We start from the raw sequence: 22,584 nt of genomic DNA, 5'->3' as shown, positions 1-22,584 counted from the left end.
TGCTGTCCCAGCGTCTCCAGTGTCTGTGTGTGAGGCTGCACAGGAAGTATAGAGGGATCACTTACCATCCGCCCACTTACAGCCTCAAACAGGGGCAGCAGTGAGTGATTCACAGTGTATATCATAGGAGAGCACTGAGTGATGCACCCTGTATAACAGCTACTACACTTCTAAACTCATCCATATGTGCAGTGGCAGATCTACCAGTGGTGCAGCTGCACCAGGGCCTGCAAGCTCATGGGCCCCATCGGGTGGCCTATGGCCCAAGTGACTTATGGACATCTTTGAACAAGGGACCTAGGTTTCAAAGGCACATTAACAGTGCAACCTGGCCTCCTGCTTTATGTGAAGCTGCGGTGCTGGGATGAAGTGAGTAATTTCCTCCCAGCTTACCATCGATCCACGCAAGACAGAGGGGAGGGCATCATCCTCAAATGTGTAATTTAAATGTTAATGAGCTAGGTGTTCCGAAATTATTTGGATTTTTTAGATACCTTGTGTGTCTGTCTAGTTGGACCTTAGCTCGTTTGTACATATACCTTACCAGTGTAATTCTCACTCTACACTAATTTTTTACCTGCTATTTTTTCATCCTTAGACATATTAAATGCAGGGCATCCTCTCCTTTTCATTGTTACTCTCTCCTTAGGGCCTTCACTGGTCCGCTATTTTTTTTTTTCCTAACTTAAATGTTATGGACAATACAATAATGGAAGTAAAAGTTGCTTTTAAAATGTATATTTATTACATATGATTACTGCATATTATATATTAGTATAGTATTATTAAACTATTCTACGTGAAGCAACCTGATAAAGACAAAGTATAATCATTGAAGTATAATAATATAATAAATGAAGAGGTTAAAAACCTGGGAAGTGACAATATCCCCTTAAATAAATCACAGTAAGTAAAAAGGATAACCACAGAGAATTCCATCTACCGATATATGAATTATATGGCCAACTCCGGCCCAAAACTCCAAGTTTTCACAGAAACTAAAATCTTAGTAAATATTGTCTTCAACATTTAAACGATTTTACATTTTTTTTTTAAACCCAATCCTAATTTTTAACTAGAACCAGCGCTTTATATTCTTCTTAAAACTGTCCTTAATGTCTTTGTTCCTCAGACTGTATATAATTGGATTCATCATGGGTGTTAATACTGTATAGCACATGGCCACTAGAGAGTCTACATCTGAGGAATAGGACGCTGTCGGTCGAATATACATAAAGATGAGTGGGAGGTAAAAAACATTCACCACCGCAAAATGGGATGCACAGGTGGAAAAGGTTTTTTTGCGACCATCATGGGAAGCTATTTTGAGAATGGTTATGATAATCTTAATGTAAGAGACAACTATGAAAGTAAAGCTTATTAGGATGATGAATGCCCCCATGGATGACCCAACTACTACATTGAAGGAAGTGTCTGCACAAGCCAACTGGAGCAAAGGAGGGTGATCACAATAATAATGGTGAATTACATTTGGGCCACAAAAAGGTAATTTCAAAGCTAAAATTAACAGTCCTAAAATAATCATGAAGCCACTCAACCATGCAGCAGCAGATAGGAGTATATAGAATCGTTTGGTCATTATAGTTGGGTAGTGAAGTGGGGAGCATATAGCCACATACCGATCATAAGCCATAACAGAAAGGAGGAAACATTCAGTTGCTGCCAAAGAAAGGAAAAAATACATCTGAAGGAAGCAGCTGGTGTATGAAATGGAATCTAAATTCATAGAGAACTTGGCCAACATTTTAGGTATAGTCACTGTTGTGTAACTCATATCTAAAAAGGATAAGTTGCTGACAAAAAAATACATTGGTGTTTGTAATCGATGGTCCAGAGCAACCAGAAAGAAAATAATCCCATTTCCTGAAATGGAGAAAATATATATACAAAGGAAAACACAAAAAAGCAAAATCTGATATCTCTGAAGGCTTGGGAATCCAAAAATGATAAATTCTGTCACAAGGCCATGGATGAGATTGGAGGAATTGTCATAATCAGGGTATTCTCTGTTAACCTGGAGATAGAACAAATATAGAGAATAATCATTGCAAGCCTATTGTCAAATCTGTATAACTGTATCTCTTCAAGAGAAGACACAAACATGAGATACAAACATATTACAAAATTGTTATATTCAAATGTCTTGTTTTGAATATTTCTAATACACTTTCCCGATATATCTCTGTGATAGCACTGCAACCCTGAATGTAAATGAACACTTAGGTAAAATACTTTTTAAGTTCTGTAATAAAAAAAATTGAACTCATTGTTACTGAACTTGGAATTAGATTCTGGGTTATTGCGGTTTCATATTTACATTTTAAATCCATTCTATGAAAAGTTATATATCCTGGAAACAATAATAAAATGCCTTGCATTCTTACAGTAATGTCATTAAAGGGACACTCTTGGCCCCAACACAACTTAAATGTATTTAAAAGTTAAACCCTTTTGAATATTTTGTATTTTTACATTTTCACATCTTGATAGTTTTTTTTCCATAGCATTTGGCAAAACATTTACTTTTCTGTGCAAACAAACAGATTTAAGAATGAAAACATATAACATATAAGAGGCAAAAGCCATACCTCCCAAGTATTTCTATTTAGGAGGGGCTGTCCCTATTTTTATCCCAACATGTCATTGTCCCTCTTTTCTAGGATCTCCATATTGTTGGTGTGTCTAAGTTTATAACAGAGCATCACAGCTTTAACAGTAATGTGTCTTTAAAGGACAATAAATGTGTTTAGAAATCTGTCTGTCTAAATAAGGTACATTGTTCCTGTTCTAAATTAATTTTAGTTACATACATTATTAGTAAGGCACCACAAATCTCCCAGAACAGCAGTTATTCCTGCCCCTGGTGACTGCACTTAGTAAGAGACAGCCTTCTGCTCCTGGTGACTGCACTTAGTAAGAGACAGCATTCTACTCCTGGTGACTGCACTTAGTAAGAGACAGCCTTCTGCTCCTGGTGACTGCACTTAGTAAGAGACAGCCTTCTACTCCTGGTGACTGCACTTAGTAAGAGACAGCGTCCCACTCCTGGTGACTGGACTAAGAAAGAGGCAGCCTCCTACTCCGTCAGATACTGACATCGACCCCGTGTTATAAAAACTGCATCTAGATGTTTTCCTACACTTATCCCTAACACTAGATTGTATTTCCAGATGGTCCAGACCTACGGGCCCCAGCAATGTGCACCAACGATTACTCAATGATTAACTCAGGGATGGCTGTGGTTGTTTGCAAGGGATACATGTTGAATTGGCACCACTAGAAGTGGTGCATTTAATTAGTACTTGTCTTATTGTTACTGCATTGCTGCCTGTTATGTTAATACATGTGAGTAACCAATTCTCCAGCACTGCATACAGGCAGTTATCATTACATACCATATAGTCCGAGCAAGGAATTACTGCCTAAACCCAAGGCCCCTTAAAGTACCAATCTCTCTTTACATGTCAGAGGCTCATTATCTACCAGTCAGTGCCAGAGGCTGTAGCCATGCAGGACTCCAGTGACTTGGCACATGAGGCCAGGTGGTGCTGTCCCTGGCATAGTGCTTACTTCTGTGCTGCACCCCCTAGGGCCATCACTCCCTCATTGCCCACACTTCTGTTTGCCACCCTTATAATACTCATTGCAATGAGCAGTGAGGCTGCTCAGGGTGTACTTGCATTCCTCTGCACAGCTTTCACTCCTGCTTCCATTCACTATCGTAGAGGATCAAATTCCTGAAATGCTGATGGGATGGGGACTGTCAGCACAAAAGGTAAGAGCTGGGAATGGTGATTATTATATTATTAACAACCTGCACTTCGTGCCAAATTCATGATTCTCCTATAGAGTTGATTGGCTCTCAGCCAGCTGAATAAATGCAGGTATTTAGACATTTATTATTAAACAAATAATATGGAAATACATTTTATAGAAATACATAGTAAAATGAAACTAAAACTGTTTAAAGAAGAGGGGGAGGGAGGGCACATTTTGACAATGCAGAATGGAATATGTATCTTGGAGAAATAAATTATAATACTAAAACTAAGTGGTAAAATCAGGTACTAACTTGCAGTGTCTGGGTCAATCACAGCTGTGGTAGCGTATCTGCCACTATTTAATGCGGCTAAGGTGCTGGTCAATGTCCTCTGTCACCTTGACCACAGCAATCCCCTTCTCAGTGAGTGGTCTTACATGTTCTCAACTTGCATGTTACAATCTGTAAGAAATGCATCTTGCTGTCTGCACGCACCTATCACATTCCCCCCCACCCCCCTCTGTCAGTCCCTACCTTGGCTTCCCGTAAGATATAGGGTTCAATTTAAGATTCTAATACTCCCTTGCAAGTCTCTACATAATGCTGCCCCAACCTACCTATCCTCAATAATACACAAGTATGTCCCATCGAGGCCCCTGAGCTCTGCTGAAGGCCTACGTCTTTCCTCGTTCGTACTCCCAGCTCAGATGCTCGCCTTCAAGACTTCTCCAGGGCTGCACCTTTTGCTGTAGAACTCCATTCCCCTCTCCATTAGTCTCCATTCCTTAAAAAAATCATTGAAAACTCACTTTTTCAGGAAGTGAATCATTAAACTGTTAGCAGCTTTACCTCATCATACCCTCCTTCCTCTCAACAAAAATAAATAAAACACTAAGCCCTCAGTGACTACTTAATCTACCCTTACCTTTTGTGTCACTATACCCCACTCCCTCTAGCATGTAAGCTCATTGAGCAGGGCCCTTATGGGAGATTCTCCTTATGCCCCAGCTTCAGCAATCAAGTTAGTGCTGGCAATTTATGACAAAATCTTCTAATATATCGTAAGAGCAAAACTTGCTAACATTCCGGCCAAGGCATTCTTGTTTTCATCACACCTTCTGAACGTTCAATGACTTCCTCAATGCACTGCTCCCTCCTACACCCCATACCCTCTGTTTCACTTCGTGCATGTTCCCCAATGTCGGTTGAGCAGTTTTCTCATACAGAGATCTGCAAATATGAAGAACCCAAATATCTCACTACCTTCCACTACCTGTTAACTTCTAACAGCTAACTATTTCTGTCCTGTATGTTTAAATATTTAACAATCCAATACATATCTTGATAAAACAATTACTATATGAAATAAATATTAAACACCAGAAAAATAAATGTTAGGATAGAAAATATTAATGACCAGGATGTTACCTTTTTGAATGACAGAAGGCAGGTAAGTGCAGGTAAGTGCAGGTCACTTCTTTGTGGCTGCTTTTTTAAATTCACAGTTTGGGAATATGAAAAATGTTTATAATTCAAAGAATGAAAAAATCTAACTTTCCCCTGTTCATATAAAGTTACTTATTCTTACCTTTTGCTGATAGACTCCCATTGCAGCTATGCGTAGTAGAAAATTATAATTTATAATATATGTATAAATTCTATCTCATCTACTTATGTGTTTTGCATATTATAATACTTTAAATTATTTTGTTTATGTTTACATCCATCTTATGATATATACATTGTGTATCTTCTGGTATCCAATAATTTGGTAAGTATCCATTTTATACTCAAACTATATTGGAACTTAATGGTTTGTTTACATCCCTTGAGGGATTTTAATTGGGTTGTTGTTTCCTTGTTGACATCTGAGCCTAATTTAATGATGTTATTGTTGTGTGTTTAGTAATAAAAATAATACACCTTGTTCTTTCTCTCCCTTAAGAACCAGGCGATAAACAGCCATCCTTGAACCATTTTTGTTTACATTGTAGAATACTGTCCTCTGCGCAGCAGACCCTAAAATATCTTGTGTTTAATATAGTTCAGCCTTCAGAAAGTCTTTCAGAGGAATCTTCTTAGTCAGAACACATGGATGGTCTAATCCAGGGGTCCTTGAACTGTGGCCCCCCAGATGTTGCTGAACTATAACTCCCATGATTCTTTGAATTACATAGATAGCCAGAGAATCATGGCCCCCACACACACACTGTCCCCACACACTCTGCCCCCACACACACTGTACCCCAATACACATACACTGCACCAATACACAAACACTACCTATCACACACACACTGTACTCCTAACACACTGTACCCCTCACGCATAGACTGTATCCCTCACGCGCACACTACACCCTTCAAACACGCAATGCAACCCTCAAACACACACACTACATCCTTAACAAACACAATGCACCCCGTACACAAACTGCACCCCTCACACAAACACACACACACACACACACACACACATCCTACACCTCCCACACTCCTCACACACACTTAACCCCACACACATTGCACCCCTCACAGACACACATACATTGCACCCCTAACACACACACTACTGCACTTATCCACTACTCAATAAAAAATATTGAAATATTAAGGGCGCCTTGAACCTAAAATGTTTGGGAACCACTGATCTAGAGGATTCAGAAAGGGAGTTTGAGTTAGTGTCTCCCTGACTCCAGTCATTGCAACATTTGTATCCTATAAGTATCTAATTTTATACATATGGGGTAACACAAACAATATAGCACCAGTGTGGCCAAGTGCAGTGACTGGGACACCAAGTAGGGTGTGGGAAACAGAATCCCGAACCCTCTAAGATTGAGGCAGTAGCCAATTGGCCTCTCCCACGCACCAAAAGTGATGGTCTTTTTAGGAACGGCCGATTACTACAGGAAATTTGTTTCCACAAAAATTTACTTTGCCAGGTAAATTGGACCCCAGAGTGCGAGCAAGCTTTTCAGGAACTCGAGAGCCCTTGTGAATGCACCCGTCCTGGCTGCTTCTAATCCGAATAAACATTTTCTCATCGACACAGATACCTCCATGTTTGGATTGGGAGCAGTGCTGACCAGGGCGGGGACAATGGTGGAGAACACCCTGTAGCTTAGACAACGCCAGGCTATTACGTTGGAGCCCGAACAAAACTTTACCCCAGTGGCAATCCAATTCCACCAAACTGATCTGTGTGATATTTGGATATGTTATACACTCAGATCAGGGCTATCCAGGGATATCACTTTTGTAGGGTTCCTAGTTATGATGGAGGTACTTTTGGGGTACTGTTTGTTTTTTATAGGTTTTTGTACCTGAGAGATAATTGAATTAGATGTTTTTCTCACGCAATTATATCTCAGGCACAAAGGCCTTCGGGAATGGAAACCCTGTATTGTGTGTCTGTGCATAAAACCCGTGTGTGGCCTGGAATAAATCAGTTGACTTCCAGAACTTTGTTTCATCTGGTTACTGGGGGAATAGATGTATGCTTGTTTTAATGGTTCAAGATTGGCTGAGAGAAGGAATTAGCAGAGGTAACCAGTTGGGTTAAATGTCTGTTACTACACAAGCATAACTCATATCCCTACTTTCAATTTATTTTAAAAAAAAACATCAGCCACCAACGGGATCTAAGTGAAATATAATTTTAGGAGTTTGTCTGTTATGGTTTTTTTTTTTTTTATATTTCAGACCATACCCGTCTATTAATTAAAACTTTCTTGCTTATTTACACTTTATAACCTCTTTTATTCCCTTTCCTATTAGTATTCCTTGAGGGGTATCAACCTTACCAAAGGGAAAAAGTGTGAGGGCGGGAAACCCAACAAATCTTCAAGTAAAAAAAAAAATAAAAATAAAATTACCACATTCATACCGTCATTCACACCATATCTTCCAGCAATGTCAGTCATCATTATTGTTTTTTGTGAGGAATAATGTCTATTTCGTTCTTATTTCTCTAGGGCTTATTAATTCACTATTATCAATTCCCGCACTTGTTGCTCCAATTTTATTAGCCAATTTACCCATTTATCATAGTCCTTATATTAATTTTTAATTTTATTCAGCCCTGTTTCCATTAGGATCTGGTATTTCAGTTGTTGAATGAGCTGTAACTCATTGAAGGGCTGTGCATTTTTCCAATTCCTGCCAATAATAATCTTTGCCGCCACCAGACAGTGTGTTGTCAGTACTTGTTTCATTTTGCTAAGAAAAGGCCATCTTAAATGCAACAACATAATGTCTGGTGTAACTTTTATTTTTATGTAATTTAAACTACACAGTAATGATTTAGCCATAAGCCATAAGGGTATAACTTTTTTGCAACTCCACCATATGTGGAGATAATCCCCCTTCGTTTCTCTACATCTCCAACATAAGTCGTTATTATCCTGTAACACTCTGGACATTTTTGAAGGTACCAAATACCATTTATTGATCACTTTGTAAAATGTTTCAATTAAAGAAAGTCTGTGCACATATTTATTTACTTTAATTATTGCTTCGTACCATTCTTCTAATTCTATGGGGCAGTTCAGAGCTTTTTCCCAACTTTTTATTGCTGTTGGAAAGTTCTCTGTTTTTGTAATATCAAGTAATTTTGTGCATTTCGCGAAAAGATTCTTTGAATCTTTCCTATTAAAGATTATTTTTAACACATTGTATGTTTCTCCATTGTTCATAATTGTTTTATTCTTCAAATAATCTTTGACTCTTAAGTATGAGAAAGCCTCTCGATTTGGAAGGGACATTGTCCTTATTAATATGTCAAAGGTCTTTAATTCGTTATTCACCATTAGATCTTCAACCTTTCTAATATTTACAGCTTTCCAGGCTTTTAGCAATATATTCATTATATCCATTTCAAGACATTCTATATCTTGGAAACCCAAGATCTTATTCTTAATATCTATTTTCTTTTTTACTTTTTCCCATATGGGAATTATTTGGTTCAACACAAATGATAATGAGTAATCACAAACTTTGTTATTCCATATGATATTGGATAAATTTTTTGTTTGGCATAGATCTGATTCTATCCTCCACCATGCCTCCTTTGGGTATATCTCTTTTTGCAACCAACATTGCAATATGGTAGATTATTCCAGCCTCATAATATCTTTCAATATTCGGGAAGCCTAATCCCCCTTTATTGATATTACAGCTCATAGTATTCATTTTTATTCTAGGCTTTTTCCCCCTCCAAACAAAGTTGGCAAAGGAGGATTTGATCATTTTTAGCCAAGGTATATGAATTATTAATGGCAACATCCTAAACAAATAAGTCCACTTAGGGAGAACGTAGGATCTCAGAGTGTTAACTCTACCCCACCATGATATTTCTAAATGGCGCCATTCTTTTAAGTCTTTATTTGTATTTTTCAAAATGCATAAAGTTTGATTCCATTATTCTTTCTAGATTTTTATTTTTTTCTAATTCCTAGGTAGACAAATTCTTCTGATTGAGAAAAGTTGAATCTATTTGTAGTTTCTCTATTTTATCTGGTGCTATATTCTTATACATTGCAATAGATTTGGATAGATTCAGTTTATAGTTGGATATCTTACTGTATTGTTCAATTTCTGCTATCACATATGGCAAAAACAATTCTGGGTCAGCAATATATAAGAGAGTGTCATCTGCATATAATGAGATCTACAGATAACACTCTCTTATATATTGCTGACCCAAAAAAGTTTGTCTGTTTTGTTCAAAGGTAAGCTGTGTTAAAGTTATGATTAAATGTTGCATCAAGTCATAAATAATGTTAGCATTATTCATAAGCCAATTAAACTTCTTATGAATATAGAGTATAAATGAAGATTGAGCAATAAATTACAATAAATAATAATTACTCTGTGTTCAATCGCTCAAACGTATTGGTTCGTATGTGGACGGGGACAGCGTTCATTCGTGAAAGGTTTAACCGCTTAAGGTAAGGAAGCACCAGGGACCTCCTGGCACCATAACTACATCATTTTGATGCCATTGGTCCATTGTTTATATAGATGTTTGCCAAGGCAGATGTTGCATCTTATTTCACAGCAATACATTATATAGAATCTGTTATCCAATGGTTCTCACACAATGTGCAGTAATTTCAATGGTTCAGCTATTTCGTTATCATATATATTTCAGGGAACACTACTTAACCCCTTTTTCAGTCATTAACCTCATCAGATCTGTTTTCTCAGGCTGACATTTTTTTCTGTAACAGAATGGTTCCAGGATTATCAAAGTTTACATTTTTTATGGTTCTTAAAACAGATTTAATATGTATGCTTTTCTTTTTCTTCTTTTTTTGTGGAATGGGGGGAGGGGGGGGTACCATTTCTTTCATTATCGTTTATGATTACAAATTGCAGAAGGAATTGGGTGTCTGCCTGTTCTGACAGCCTGAGGTATTAATTACACCTTACGGTTCTTAAATCACATTATAACCCCAAGTAGGCATTAGATATTAAATGTGAACATATAATTCACTTATTCTTTTTCTCTGCCCCATTTAAATTCCCCAAAATTCTCCTAATATTTGTAGAAAGTTCCTGATGTGAACAGTCAGCCTGACAGTTAGAGTTTTCGTAAGTAATGACCAGGTGAAGAAATGGAGGTGTGTATCAGCTGTCCATGCATATTTTACACAATCTGACCCCACATGGGAATGAGATGATGACAAGTCATAATATACCATGCTTGCGTTATTACATACATTAATAATGTTATCATCTAACATACCTGGCAGTAAATCCTAATATAGGGCAGACAGTATTATAGGTGTTTTATATGAAATACAATAATATATAAGCCTGTCTATTGCATGTATCAGCCGGTCACCCACTGCCTATCTCACATACTTATGGTTATTCACTGAAGTGAGAATTCAATGTAAATTTCTAATTTAAGTTCAACATAGCCAAACTGAGAAATTTGCTAAGTTAGCTTTGCTTCCAGTACAAAACAAAAAAAACAAACAAAAAACATGGCATGTGAGCTGACACTTTAATGGCTGTTGGAGTGATACGAAGAAAATAAAAGTTATTAAAGTTATGCAACCTTGCCTCTGTTCTGACAATGCCCTGCCAAAATACATTTTCTTTTCCTCTATCTCACTTGATGTAAGCCTCCCACATCCATTTACAACAACCGCCACCTCCAAATCAGGCACAATCGCGAGAAAGTATTTATGTAACTGTCTATGCCCATTCTCAAATTCTTTATTTCACTCACAGTTATTGTGTGAGAGAGTTTTATAATCACTAACTGCAGTTTCCATAAGACTTGCTATTAAAATATATATATATATATATATATATATATATATATATATATACACACACACACAAGGTCGGTCCAGAAAGTATCCAGCCGTGTAATATTAAAAATAGAGACATTTCAGATACATTTGAGGTACAAGAAACAATGTACATAGGACAATGACGTCTCAGATCTCTACTAAAAGTAGGCATCATATTCCCCCTGTCCTTTTTGTGTGTCTTTCTCCCCCAAACCCCTTTCATGTATCTCTCAGCCCCAGCCCCTTTGTCTATATGTCCACTTCCCCAGCCTTTCTGTATGTCCATTTCCACCATCTTTCTCTCGCTATTTCCCCTTTATGCTTTATTTAGCCTTTTCTCACTAGGCTACAACCCCTTCTGGTTGTGCAGTTTCTGAGCTGTTGGTCCCTGCTGTAAGCTACAATGTGCTGTGCTGCATCCAGGCCTGTTGGTCCCTGTTGTGTCCTCCAATGTGCTGTTCTGCATCCAGGCCTGTTGGTCCCTGCTGTGTCCTCCCATGTGCTGTGCTGCACCCAGGCCTGTTTTTCCCTACTGTGTTCTGCCATGTGCTGTGCTGCACCCAGGCCGATGTTGGCTCTCTATATCCCAGTCCTGGTGGTTTTCCTGTCTTTCCATAATGTGCTGAAACCTTTTAATCTGCTGAAACTTTATTTCTGGCTTCAACATGTTGAATGGGGATGATGATGGGGAATGTCACTCCCCTGAACTGGAGGCCTCTGACCTTCCCTCCTCCCCTGAGCCCAGGGGTCATGCCCCTCTTGCTCTTCAGCTCTCCCTAACTGATGCAATTATGTGTGCCATTGGGCTATGTTTTCTACCATTTACCAGTCAATTGCCCAGGCTTTGCTGTAGGTACACCCTGCCCTCAATGGAGACCCTCCCCTGCCTGTGCAGGATGGCCCCCAGCCAATGTCCCCTAAAGCTACAGGCAAGAAGGCGATTGCTAAGATGCCACCTGCTGGTACCTGCCTCCAGAACCTCATTGACTGATGGTCATAAAGTTGTTCATGATAGCATTAATACCAGATGTAAATGATTCTCACTGCATCAGGCAGAATGGACGTGTAAATGGAAAAGTGTCTGAGCTCTACATAATTGTGACTCTGAATCTGATTTAAGGTCCCATGAGGTGGCTTTGATGGAATCGGCCTTGAAGCACGCTGATAGCTCCCTCAAGTATATGGTCAAATTCCCTGATCCCAGAGTCTGCCATTTGTGATGGCCGTCCTATTGATTGGCACTTAATATGGTGTTGGCTCCAAAGTGCCATATGCCAGACAGGCAACATTACTATTTCCCTAGCCATTGAGAGGGAAAGGACGTTTATACAAAATTGAGTCTAAGCTTGCCAGTATGGCACTTACTGAAATGGGTAAAGATGCAGAAGATTTGCTTTTTGAAGAGTCCTTCATCAAGGATATGTGCAGATATGCTGGTGTTTTCCTAGCCCTTGACAAAGCATAACAATACATGCACCAGGTCTTCACCAGCTCTGGTTCCCTCAATAGATGCAAATTGAATTAGCCATTGATGTTCCCTGGCTACTCAAGCCAGATCCTCTTCTCAGTCAGGATCCAGACAATTGCCCTCATCCCCTGATGGTTGTGGAGTGGTTCCCCCTGTTGGTATTGCTGATTTCCAGGGACCTTGGGATGCCCTGGAACTTTCGGATTTGGCTGCATGCCTTCTGATAGGTTCATGGCCTCCCAGGACTAGAAACTCTTACCTCTCAGCCTGGTGCACGTGTGCCGGCTGGTGCATGTCTTGGGACCTGGCTCCTGTTTCAAGGCCTGTGACAGAGATTCCCCAGTTCTTTTTGTTTTTGATTGAGAGTGACAAGGCAGATTAAACGCTCAATGTATATAACTCAATGATCTCCTCGGCTCACAAGGAGTTATCTGGTCTGCCGGTGGGATGTTGATTGTCAGGGGTGTATTAGCCGCGAGGCAAACAAGGCATTTGCCTTGGGCGGCATTTTCCAGGGGGCGGCAAAAAAAGCCGCCCCCAAATGCCCAAGGCAAATGTCTTGTTAGCCTTGCAGCTAACAGACATGCTGGGCTACCGGCGGGCTGCTGGGCGGTCGGGCGGCGCTGCTGGGCGGCCGGCGAGGGAGCATAGAAACATAGAAACATAGAATGTGACGGCAGATAAGAACCATTCGGCCCATCTAGTCTGCCCAGTTTTCTAAATACTTTCATTAGTCCCTGGCCTTATCTTATAGTTAGGATAGCCTTATGCCTATCCCACGCATGCTTAAACTCCTTTACTGTGTTAACCTCTACCACTTCAGCTGGAAGGCTATTCCATGCATCCACTACCCTCTCAGTAAAGTAATACTTCCTGATATTATTTTTAAACCTTTGTCCCTCTAATTTAAGACTATGTCCTCTTGTTGTGGTAGTTTTTCTTCTTTTAAATATAGTCTCCTCCTTTACTGTGTTGATTCCCTTTATGTATTTAAATGTTTCTATCATATCCCCCCTGTCTCGTCTTTCCTCCATGCTATACATGTTAAGATCCTTTAACCTTTCCTGGTAAGTTTTATCCTGCAATCCATGAACCAGTTTAGTAGCCCTTCTTTGAACTCTCTCTAAGGTATCAATATCCTTCTGAAGATAGGGTCTCCAGTACTGTGTACAGCACTCCAAGTGAGGTCTCACCAGTGTTCTGTACAATGGCATGAGCACTTCCCTCTTTCTACTGCTCAGCTCCCTCGCGCGCCGCAGAGTGAGGCTGGGTGCCGGAATATGACGTCCTGCCTAGGGCAGCACAAAACCAGGATACACCACTGTTGATTGTGTTGTGACGATTTTCGTGTCATGGCCTCAAAATGATGATCTGTAGATTCAACAGTTCTGCTAATCTGATGACTTTATGCGGTCTGTATCGTACACGTGTATATCCAACTTTTGGGCTCTGGACTAGGATGCCCACACTTTTGTTTGATGTATCATAATGTACTAAGAGCTCATGCCATTCTCTTCTAGATTGAATTTGTGCCTGGTCTCTTGCCTTTGGGAGTATGAATGCAGGACTGTTTCCTACATCCTTCGTATTGCCGCTTGCTTTGCAGCCTGTCTCTAGTCCTACATGGTGTGCTGGTTCATGTGGGTTTAGGGATTTGGCGGAGTGGATATCACTTTTAAGGTGATGACCCCCTGGTGGACTTCTGTGAATTTACTTTAAACCTATTTGTCATATTTGCTTTTCTGTGGTTGCACAGCTCTGAAATTGCACAATATGAGCCTCCATGTCTTGAAATAAAATTACATGATTTTGCTATTTCATGACAAAAGTCTTTTTTTTGTCATGCTATTTCATGACAAAAGTATTGTGGTGAAAGTGACCTCGCCACTGGATTTTGGAGGGGCCTGTTTGCCAGCCTCCTGTCCTGCGACTATGGCCCTGGGATGTATTGCCCTTCTAGGAACTGATTTGGGCATATTGTATTTTATTATGCTGCTGCTGGCCCTTTAAGAACCATCTGGGGACATACTGTGGAGTTACTAGGTGGCCACCATTTCATGTATCAGAGGCACATGGTGAGAACAATGGATGGTGGCCATTTTAACTCACAGACACTGTTTGGACTTTTCTACACGGTGCCATCTCGTCGATATTTGGTGCACAAAGACATCATGCAGTAGTTTTAAACTATACAACAGGGGACACATTATGCAGTAATTCTTTTTTATATAATCTGTATATGTTCTGCGGAATCTGCATTAAACTGTATCTTCCAAATTACTGAACGGACCTGGGTGAATTTTGGATATGTGGTTCACCCAGATCCCCCGGTTCCGAGGATATACTTTTATGGGGTTATTGCATGTTTTGGGGTCCCTGTGATATGTTTTATAAAACTGCATTTCTCTGTCTGTGATAATTATATTACCCATTGTGTTCAGTAATCATATCACAGGCAGAGGGGAGGATTTTGTGTGGGAGTGTCTGTGTGTATTGTACGTATTGATTGGTTGTTCTGTAAAATCCTGTGGGCAGTACTATGTTTGTGGATTGTGAATAAAAGAGGCTGTATGTGCCAGTACAGTCAGTTCTGCTTGACCTCAAAATGAAGTGTCATCTAGTTATTGGGGGAATTGGATTGTATGCTGATTGCCAGGAGTGTAAGCTGATTGTATGCTTTTCCTGTTCAGCTGTTTACAGCATTCAAATGCTTGAGAGCATTCGTATGCTTCTCCGGTTCGGTGGTTGTGGTGTCTGCTGCAGTGCTTGGAGTCCTCAGGAAGCGCTAGGAGCATCCTTCAACAGACGTACCCAGTCGGGGTGCCCGTTGATCCGTTACAAGTATTTTTTTCATGATTTTATGGAAGACACAGAAGCGAGTATTGTTTCACCCTTTCAGATCTTTGCTTTGCTTCTCTCTGCCTTGTTTTCTTATTATGCATTTATGTTTATTTTTAAAATTAATCAGCCTACTTTATTGCTACATCTTTTATGTCTTTTTATGATGACTTATCTTACATGTGCATGCGATACTTGTGTTATGTTTTTTTATATTATTTCATTTGCATGCTTCATTTATGTTAACTTGTGGTTTGCATTCACTGTATGACCAGCTTTGGACCACTCGCTAGTGCTTGATGTCTAACAGAGGTCACACCCTGCCCTTTGTGCCTTTTAGCATGATGTTCCTCGGGTCCTGCATTTCCTGATCCATTCTTTGTTACAGCCCAAGCTACCATTTGTTTTGCTGTTGGAGATGTCAGTTTGCCCTCTTTCGAGTTATTGGTGCCTGTTATATGGTTTTATTCCTGTCACGTATTCATCCGCTCATGTAAATGTAGTTAATGGTATTTACTGTCCTGACAAGAAAAGTTGTGCTGAGCAACATTACCGTCCTGACAGGAAAAGTTGTGCCGACCAACATTACCGTACTGACTGGAAAAGTTGTGCCAAGCAACAATCATGCAAACCTGGTAATTACCTTTGTGGTCAAAAGTAATGTGCATGGTCAATTAATGCCACAGGTGGGTTTGTGCTGAGCAGCAATCATGCACACCTGGTAATTGCCTTTGGGTTCAAAGGCTGGTTACAGCTAATCAGATCCACGACAGGGGTATTTAAACCCAATTCTCATCTTGCTCATTGCCCTGTTGTGGTTTCATGCCTATGGTTATGCAAGAGTGCATTCCTGATCTTGATTTTCTGGTATTTGACTTTGGCTTTGTTTTGACTTCCCTGATATCTGGTATCCTTGACTTTTGGCTTTCACTCATCTTTGTGTCTGATTCTGTGTCCCGGACCTCGGCAAGTATTTTGACTATTCTTGGAGACGTTAAGTCCGGAAATTCTAAGGTCTGGTTATACGTTATCCTTAGTCCTCTGTGTGACACAGTACTGCATGCTGGATCAACTTGTAATCCTGACAATTACAACATTCTTGGACTGTATGCACATCAAAGAAAGAGGAAGTCGAGGGTTTGGTTTAGGATGATATAGGGATAGCTAGTCATAAGGAGTGGAGTTGGCATCCCTTGTTCCTATTGTTTTTTTCTTTGCTGCTGCGGATAAGTAAAAAAAAGAGTTAAGCACAATACTCACCTCCGTGTCTTTCATAAAATCATGACTTTCCATCGTGAAATAGCAAAACCATGTAATTGTTATAGACAATAACCTAGGCAACAATGTGCAATGACAATATACATGTATGTTTATATGTAACTATATAATGTCTGCTATACTGCGATTGATCATAGGATAATTGCAAGCAGTTTTTAGTTAGATAAAATATCCTGCAATACCTTGTAGTAACTGAAGAGATCAGGGCAGTATATCCGGTATTGCTGGTGCTGGACTCCAAGCCCAGGTCATAACACTTAGAATAGCAAGTTAACACAAGTACTCACATAAGATATAAGGTTCCTATGGTAGCAGAGATGCCAGCACCATATTACCATAAACTGCTGGCCAGCGGTGGGATAACTTGCAGTACAGCGATCCGAAGAGGCTAAAGTTGACCGGAGATGCACATTAGAGCTCAGAGATCTACTAAGGGATGCAACATGGTTGAGCAGCGGAATAGCGTGACTGAACCACAACCAAAGGATTCCAGCATCAGTCCTGCACCATCGACATGAGCATCAGACTGACCCACAGGTTGCAGGACTACAGGGATGCCACAGGCGGCCAAGTAAGCCAAATGGAGCTGCCAGCTATTGCAGTAGAGGACCTGGCCCACGAGGATTGTGCCAGATGAATTTGACCCCAACTATGGTTTCCCCATCTAGCCAGACAGACCCCGCCTCAAATTATCAGTGCACAGCTTTTCACAGTTTGACAATACAAAATATTATAGAGATTGCTTCTTGCAGGACTTTGAGCTGCAATATGAGCTTAATAGCTTGCTGCCAGATGACTCAGTGCAAGTACTGGATGGGAGACAGATGGGATAAGCTTTGGAGGTCTCCAGAGCCTGAAGAGCGATTCCAAAAGAGAGAAATGGGGGGACTACCGGGTTGTGAAGCAAGCTATCCTGGACTGGTACTCTGTCACCCCAGAGTCCTACAGGGCAAAGTTCCAGGAGATCCAGGTAACTCCAGAAGATACCTACCCAGAGTAGATCTGGAGGTTGGCACATGCCCTTGACGGATGGTGGACTGGGAGTGAGGTGCACTCCCGGGAGGACTGTAAGAAGATTGTGCTGCTGGAACAATTTTACCACCTCTTGCTGGCAGAGATGTGACAAGACCAAAAGCCCGCTACAGCCGCAAAGTTCGCCCAGCACTTCTGTGTGACTTGTGGAAAAGTCCCCAGCATTGCTCTTCCAGGACAGAACCTACAACATCCGTGTTTGTGACGATACCGCAGACATCAGGAGCAGTCCCTGCTCAACTGGTGGGCTCTGGTAATGTCCCACAGCCAGACTGATGCCAGGATCCGCATCCCAGGAAGGGAGCAATAATACCACTAGGCCCATAAGGAGTTCTGGGGCAAGGCACCAGCCCATTTGCCATGGCTGCCAGCACTCAGGGCATTTTGTGAAAGATTGTCCATCCTGGGCACACAGTCTTAATCCCAACCCACTGCGGTCTTTAGCAGCCACTCTGAGGATGGGCCAAGAGTGCCAGCAGCTGAACCCTTCTGAACTGACTAAAACTGCCTCTACTGACCCTGCTGTTCTGAGACAGGAGAACCAAGTGAATCCTAGATTAGCTGGAATGAGGACAGGGCAGAGATTGGGGAGGTAGGGCTACAGGGGGAGAAGAGCTTTTGGGAGGGGGGATTGCTGTACAGAAAAAGTAGTGTGAGGGAAATGGGGCAGGAATGGAAAGTGACCCATCAATTTATTGTCCCTCTCTAGTGCTAAACTCAATTGATGACCCTGGTCCACGAGGTCCTGCCAGCTGGTAATCAGGCTGACTACAATAAAAAAATGCCCTGCAATCCCGATGGGCCAGTCAGGCCCTGCTGACTATGCAATCCCTCCTTCCAATGTAACACATTTGGTTTATAAACTGTACATTTTAGCAAATGAATAAAAGGTACATGCCTGGGTGCTAGAAAGCCCCTTTAATTAAGAACACACGCAAATTTAACCTTCAGGTTGCAACATATGTAATAATGTAGTGTGAGATGCAAGTGGTTAATTTTCCTTTTAAAATACATTTTTTTTCATTATATCATATATGAGTTAAATGAACATGTTGGCTATGAGTTAAACGAACATGTTGGCTATGAGTTCAATGAACATGTTGGCTATGAGTTCAATGAACATGTTGGCTATGAGTTAAACGAACATGTTGGAAGATGATTACTGAACGGGAGAGCATGGATAGGGTTTATAATTAATTACACATAGCTCATATGCTTGTTAGTGTTTTAAAGTAGAATCCAGACGGGGGCATTTTTGCAGTTCAATCAGGGATAACATCCATAAACCAGTAAAATATATGATAATTTACTGGTTTAAGTTGTGCTATTTTAAGCATACATTTACTAAATGTATTATATTAACAGAAAACAGACTTTGACCTGTTTTTTTTCTTTTTATAGAGTAGGAGATTAAGTTTGGTGCTTTATGGAGTTAAAGCTCCATCTAGTGGACTAACAGAAATATTACACATTTTAGGGATAAAAGTGGATCAACATTTTTAAATTTTATTTAGAAACATAGAAACATAGAGTGTGATGGCAGATAAGAACCATTCGGCCCATCTAGTCTGCCCAGTTTTCTAAATACTTTCATTAGTCCCTGGCCTTATCTTATAGTTAGGATAGCCTTATGCCTATCCCACGCATGCTTAAACTCCTTTACTGTGTTAACCTCTACCACTTCAGCTGGAAGGCTATTCCATGCATCCACTACCCTCTCAGTAAAGTAATACTTCCTGATATTATTTTTAAACCTTTGTCCCTCTAATTTAAGACTATGTCCTCTTGTTGTGGTAATTTTATTCTTTTAAATATAGTCTCCTCCTTTACTGTGTTGATTCCCTTTATGTATTTAAATGTTTCTATCATATCCCCCCTGTCTCGTCTTTCCACCAAGCTATACATGTTAAGATCCTTTAACCTTTCCTGGTAAGTTTTATCCTGCAATCCATGAACCAGTTTAGTAGCCCTTCTTTGAACTCTCTCTAAGGTATCAATATCCTTCTGGAGATATGGTCTCCAGTACTATGTACCAGTGGCGGCTCTAGACTTTGTGAGGCCTTAGGCGAAACTCAAACATGAGGCCCCCACTAACACCTAAAGTTAAAAATAGGGGTTGCATTGTGTGTATAAGGTGCTGTTGTTGTATTTAAGGACAAGCTTGCAGCGCTGGATACAGAGAGCTAGTGTCTGTATTCATTGTTCAGAGGCTTGCTGTGTTGCGGCTCCCTGTGCTGCTGCATTGTGATCTCTCTGACTGTAGTTATGGCATAATATGCAAACTAACTTAATTTGCTATAAACTATTTTAATTAGCAATTATGCCAATCGTTTATACATGACTGAGGGGTATGGTTACATAGCCTTGCTGTCGTGTATACATAAGTGCCGGTGTATGTATATATGAGTGTATCTGGCATTGTCTACCTATGTGTGACAGGGTTTGGGGTAAGTGTTGCACAGTTGGAGTACAGGATTGTAAGGGTTTATGTAATAGAGTGAGTGTGGCAGGGTGAAGGGGGTGAGTGGGACAGACTGATAGAGGATGAGTGACAGGGTTGGGAGGTGAGTGTGACAGTGCAAGAGAAGGTGAGTCTGACAGGGTTGATGGGGGGGTTAATGCGATAGGGAAGGTGTGGCAAAGCAAGGATTTTGGTATGGTTGCAGTGGGTGAGAGTCATAGGATTAGGAGGGGTTATGTGAGTTTGGCTGGGGCAGTAGGGTGGTAGCGTGGCTGTGGCAGAGGGTGGCTGGGGCAGGGGTGGTAGGGTGGCTGGGGCAGTAAGGTGGTAGGGTGACAGGGTGGCTGGGGCAGTAGGGTGGTAGGGTGGCTGGGGCAGTATGGTGGTGGGGTGGCTGGGGCAGGAGGGCATTGGGGTGACTGGGGCAGATGGTGGTGGGGTGGCTGGGGCAGGAGGTTGGTGGGGTGGCTGGGGCAGATGGTGGTGGGGTGGCTGAGGCATATGGTGGTGGGGTGGCTGGGGCAGGAGGGTGGTGGGGTGGCTGGGACAGTAGTGTGGTAGGGTGGCTGGGGCAGTATGGTGGGGTGGCTGAGCCAGATGGTGGGGTGGCTGGGGCAGGAGGGTGGTAGGGTGGCTGGGGCAGGATGGTGGTGGGGTGGCTGGGGCAGGAGGGTGGTGGGCTGGCTGGGGCAGGAGGGTGGTAGGGTGGCTGGGGCAGGTGGGTGGTGGGGTGGCTGGGGCAGTAGTGTGGTAGGGTGGCTGGGGCAGTAGTATGGTAGTGTGGCTGGGGCAGGAGGGTGGTGGGGTGGCTGGGGCAGTAGGGTGGTAGCGTGGCTGTGGCAGAGGGTGGCTGGGTCAGGGGTGGTAGGGTGGCTGGGGCAGTAGGGTGGTAGGGTGGCTGGGGCAGTATGGTGGTGGGGTGTCTGTGGCAGATGGTGGTGGGGTGGCTGGGGCAGGAGGGTGGTGGGGTGGCTGGGGCAGATAGTGGTGGGGTGGCTGGGGCAGGAGCGTGGTAGGATGGCTGGGGCAGGAGGGTGGTAGGGTGGCTGGGGCAGGGGGGTGGTGGGGAGGCTGGGGCAGTAGTGTGGTAGGATGGCTGGGGCAGGAGGGTGGTAGGGTGGCTGGGGCAGAAGGGTTGTAGGGTGGCTGGGGCAGTAGGGTGGTGGGGTGGCTGTGGCAAAGGGTGGTGGGGTGGCTGGGGCAGGAGGGTGGTGGGGTGGCTGGGGCAGTAGTGTGGTAGGGTGGCTGGGGCAGGAGGGTGGTGGTGTGGCTGGGGCGGTAGGGTGGCTTGGGCAGTAGGGTGGTGGGGTGGCTGGGGCAAAGGGTGGCTGGGGCAGTGGGGTGGGGTGGCTGTGGCAGAGGGTGATAGGAGGGCAGGCTAGGGGGTGGGGAGCGGAGGCATAAATACCTTTTGATTAACTGTTTCCCTGGTGGTCCAGTGGGCGGCCAGGCTGTATCCCTGGTGGTCCGGTGGGCTCCCTTTACGGTCTGCAGCTCCGCAGGGTGCAGAGCTGCAGACCACGTGGTAAGTTTAGTCTCGGCTGAGATCGCGAGACCCACTCAGTCTGCAGCTCTGCAATCGGTGTAGCTGCAGACAGGCTCTCTCCCGGGCAGGCATAGGGGAGGCCTCGCACCCGGAGGCATTAAGGGCAAGCCGCTGGCCCCCTCCTGTGTCGGGTCCTCGGTCTCTGACCTAGGACCCAACCTGTCACACTGCCCTAAGGCGATTAAGGCGGCCGCGAGGCCCCCATCAGCGCGAGGCCTTAGGCAGCCACCTAAATCTCCTAATTAGAGAGCCGCCTCTGCTATGTACAATACTCCAAGTGAGGTCCCACCAGTGTTCTGTACAATGGCATGAGTACTTCCCTCTTTCTACTGCTAATACCTCTCCCTATACAACCAAGCATTCTGCTAGCATTTCCTGCTACTCTATTACATTGTCTGCCTACCTTTAAGTCATCAGAAATAATCACCCTTAAATCCCTTTCCTCAGATGTTGAGGTTAGGACTCTATCAAATATTCTGCACTCTGCCCTTGGGTTTTTACGTCCAAGATGAATTATCTTGCACTTATCCACATTAAATGTCAGTTGCCACAACTAGTTTACAATAGTTTACCTAAATCATTTGCCATTTGGCTTATCCTTCATGGAACATCAACTCTGTTACAGATCTTAGTATCATCAGCAAAAAGACATACCCTACCATCAAGACCTTCTGCAATATCACTAATAAAAACATTAAAGAGAATGGGTCCAAGTACAGATCCCTGAAGTACCCCACTGGTGACAAGCCTATGCTTTGAATATACTCCATTGTCTACAACCCTCTGTTGCCTGTCACTCAGCCATTGCCTTACACATTCAACAATATTCAAATCCAAACTTAAAGATTGCAGTTTATTGATAATCCTTCTA

The 22,584-nt window shown here is 42.3% G+C and overlaps 1 protein-coding gene across 1 annotated transcript; it reads right to left on the bottom strand.

Moving 5' to 3' along the window:
* Window positions 1-983: 983 nt before the first annotated feature.
* Window positions 984-5,390, bottom strand: LOC134585961 (olfactory receptor 6N1-like). The gene is made up of 2 exons (XM_063441455.1): window positions 5,370-5,390; window positions 984-2,035 (listed from the first exon to the last, which is right to left on the bottom strand). The coding sequence occupies exons 1-2, from the start codon at window positions 5,388-5,390 to the stop codon at window positions 1,076-1,078; spliced, it is 981 nt and encodes a 326-aa protein (XP_063297525.1). The 3' UTR covers window positions 984-1,075.
* Between the last annotated feature and the right edge of the window lie 17,194 nt (window positions 5,391-22,584).

Source organism: Pelobates fuscus, chromosome 1 (genome assembly GCF_036172605.1).
Source record: "Pelobates fuscus isolate aPelFus1 chromosome 1, aPelFus1.pri, whole genome shotgun sequence".
In the NCBI taxonomy this organism is placed as follows: Eukaryota; Metazoa; Chordata; class Amphibia; order Anura; family Pelobatidae; genus Pelobates; species Pelobates fuscus.
Note: the sequence above shows the minus strand (reverse complement) of the source record. Positions and strands in the feature narration are given on the sequence as shown.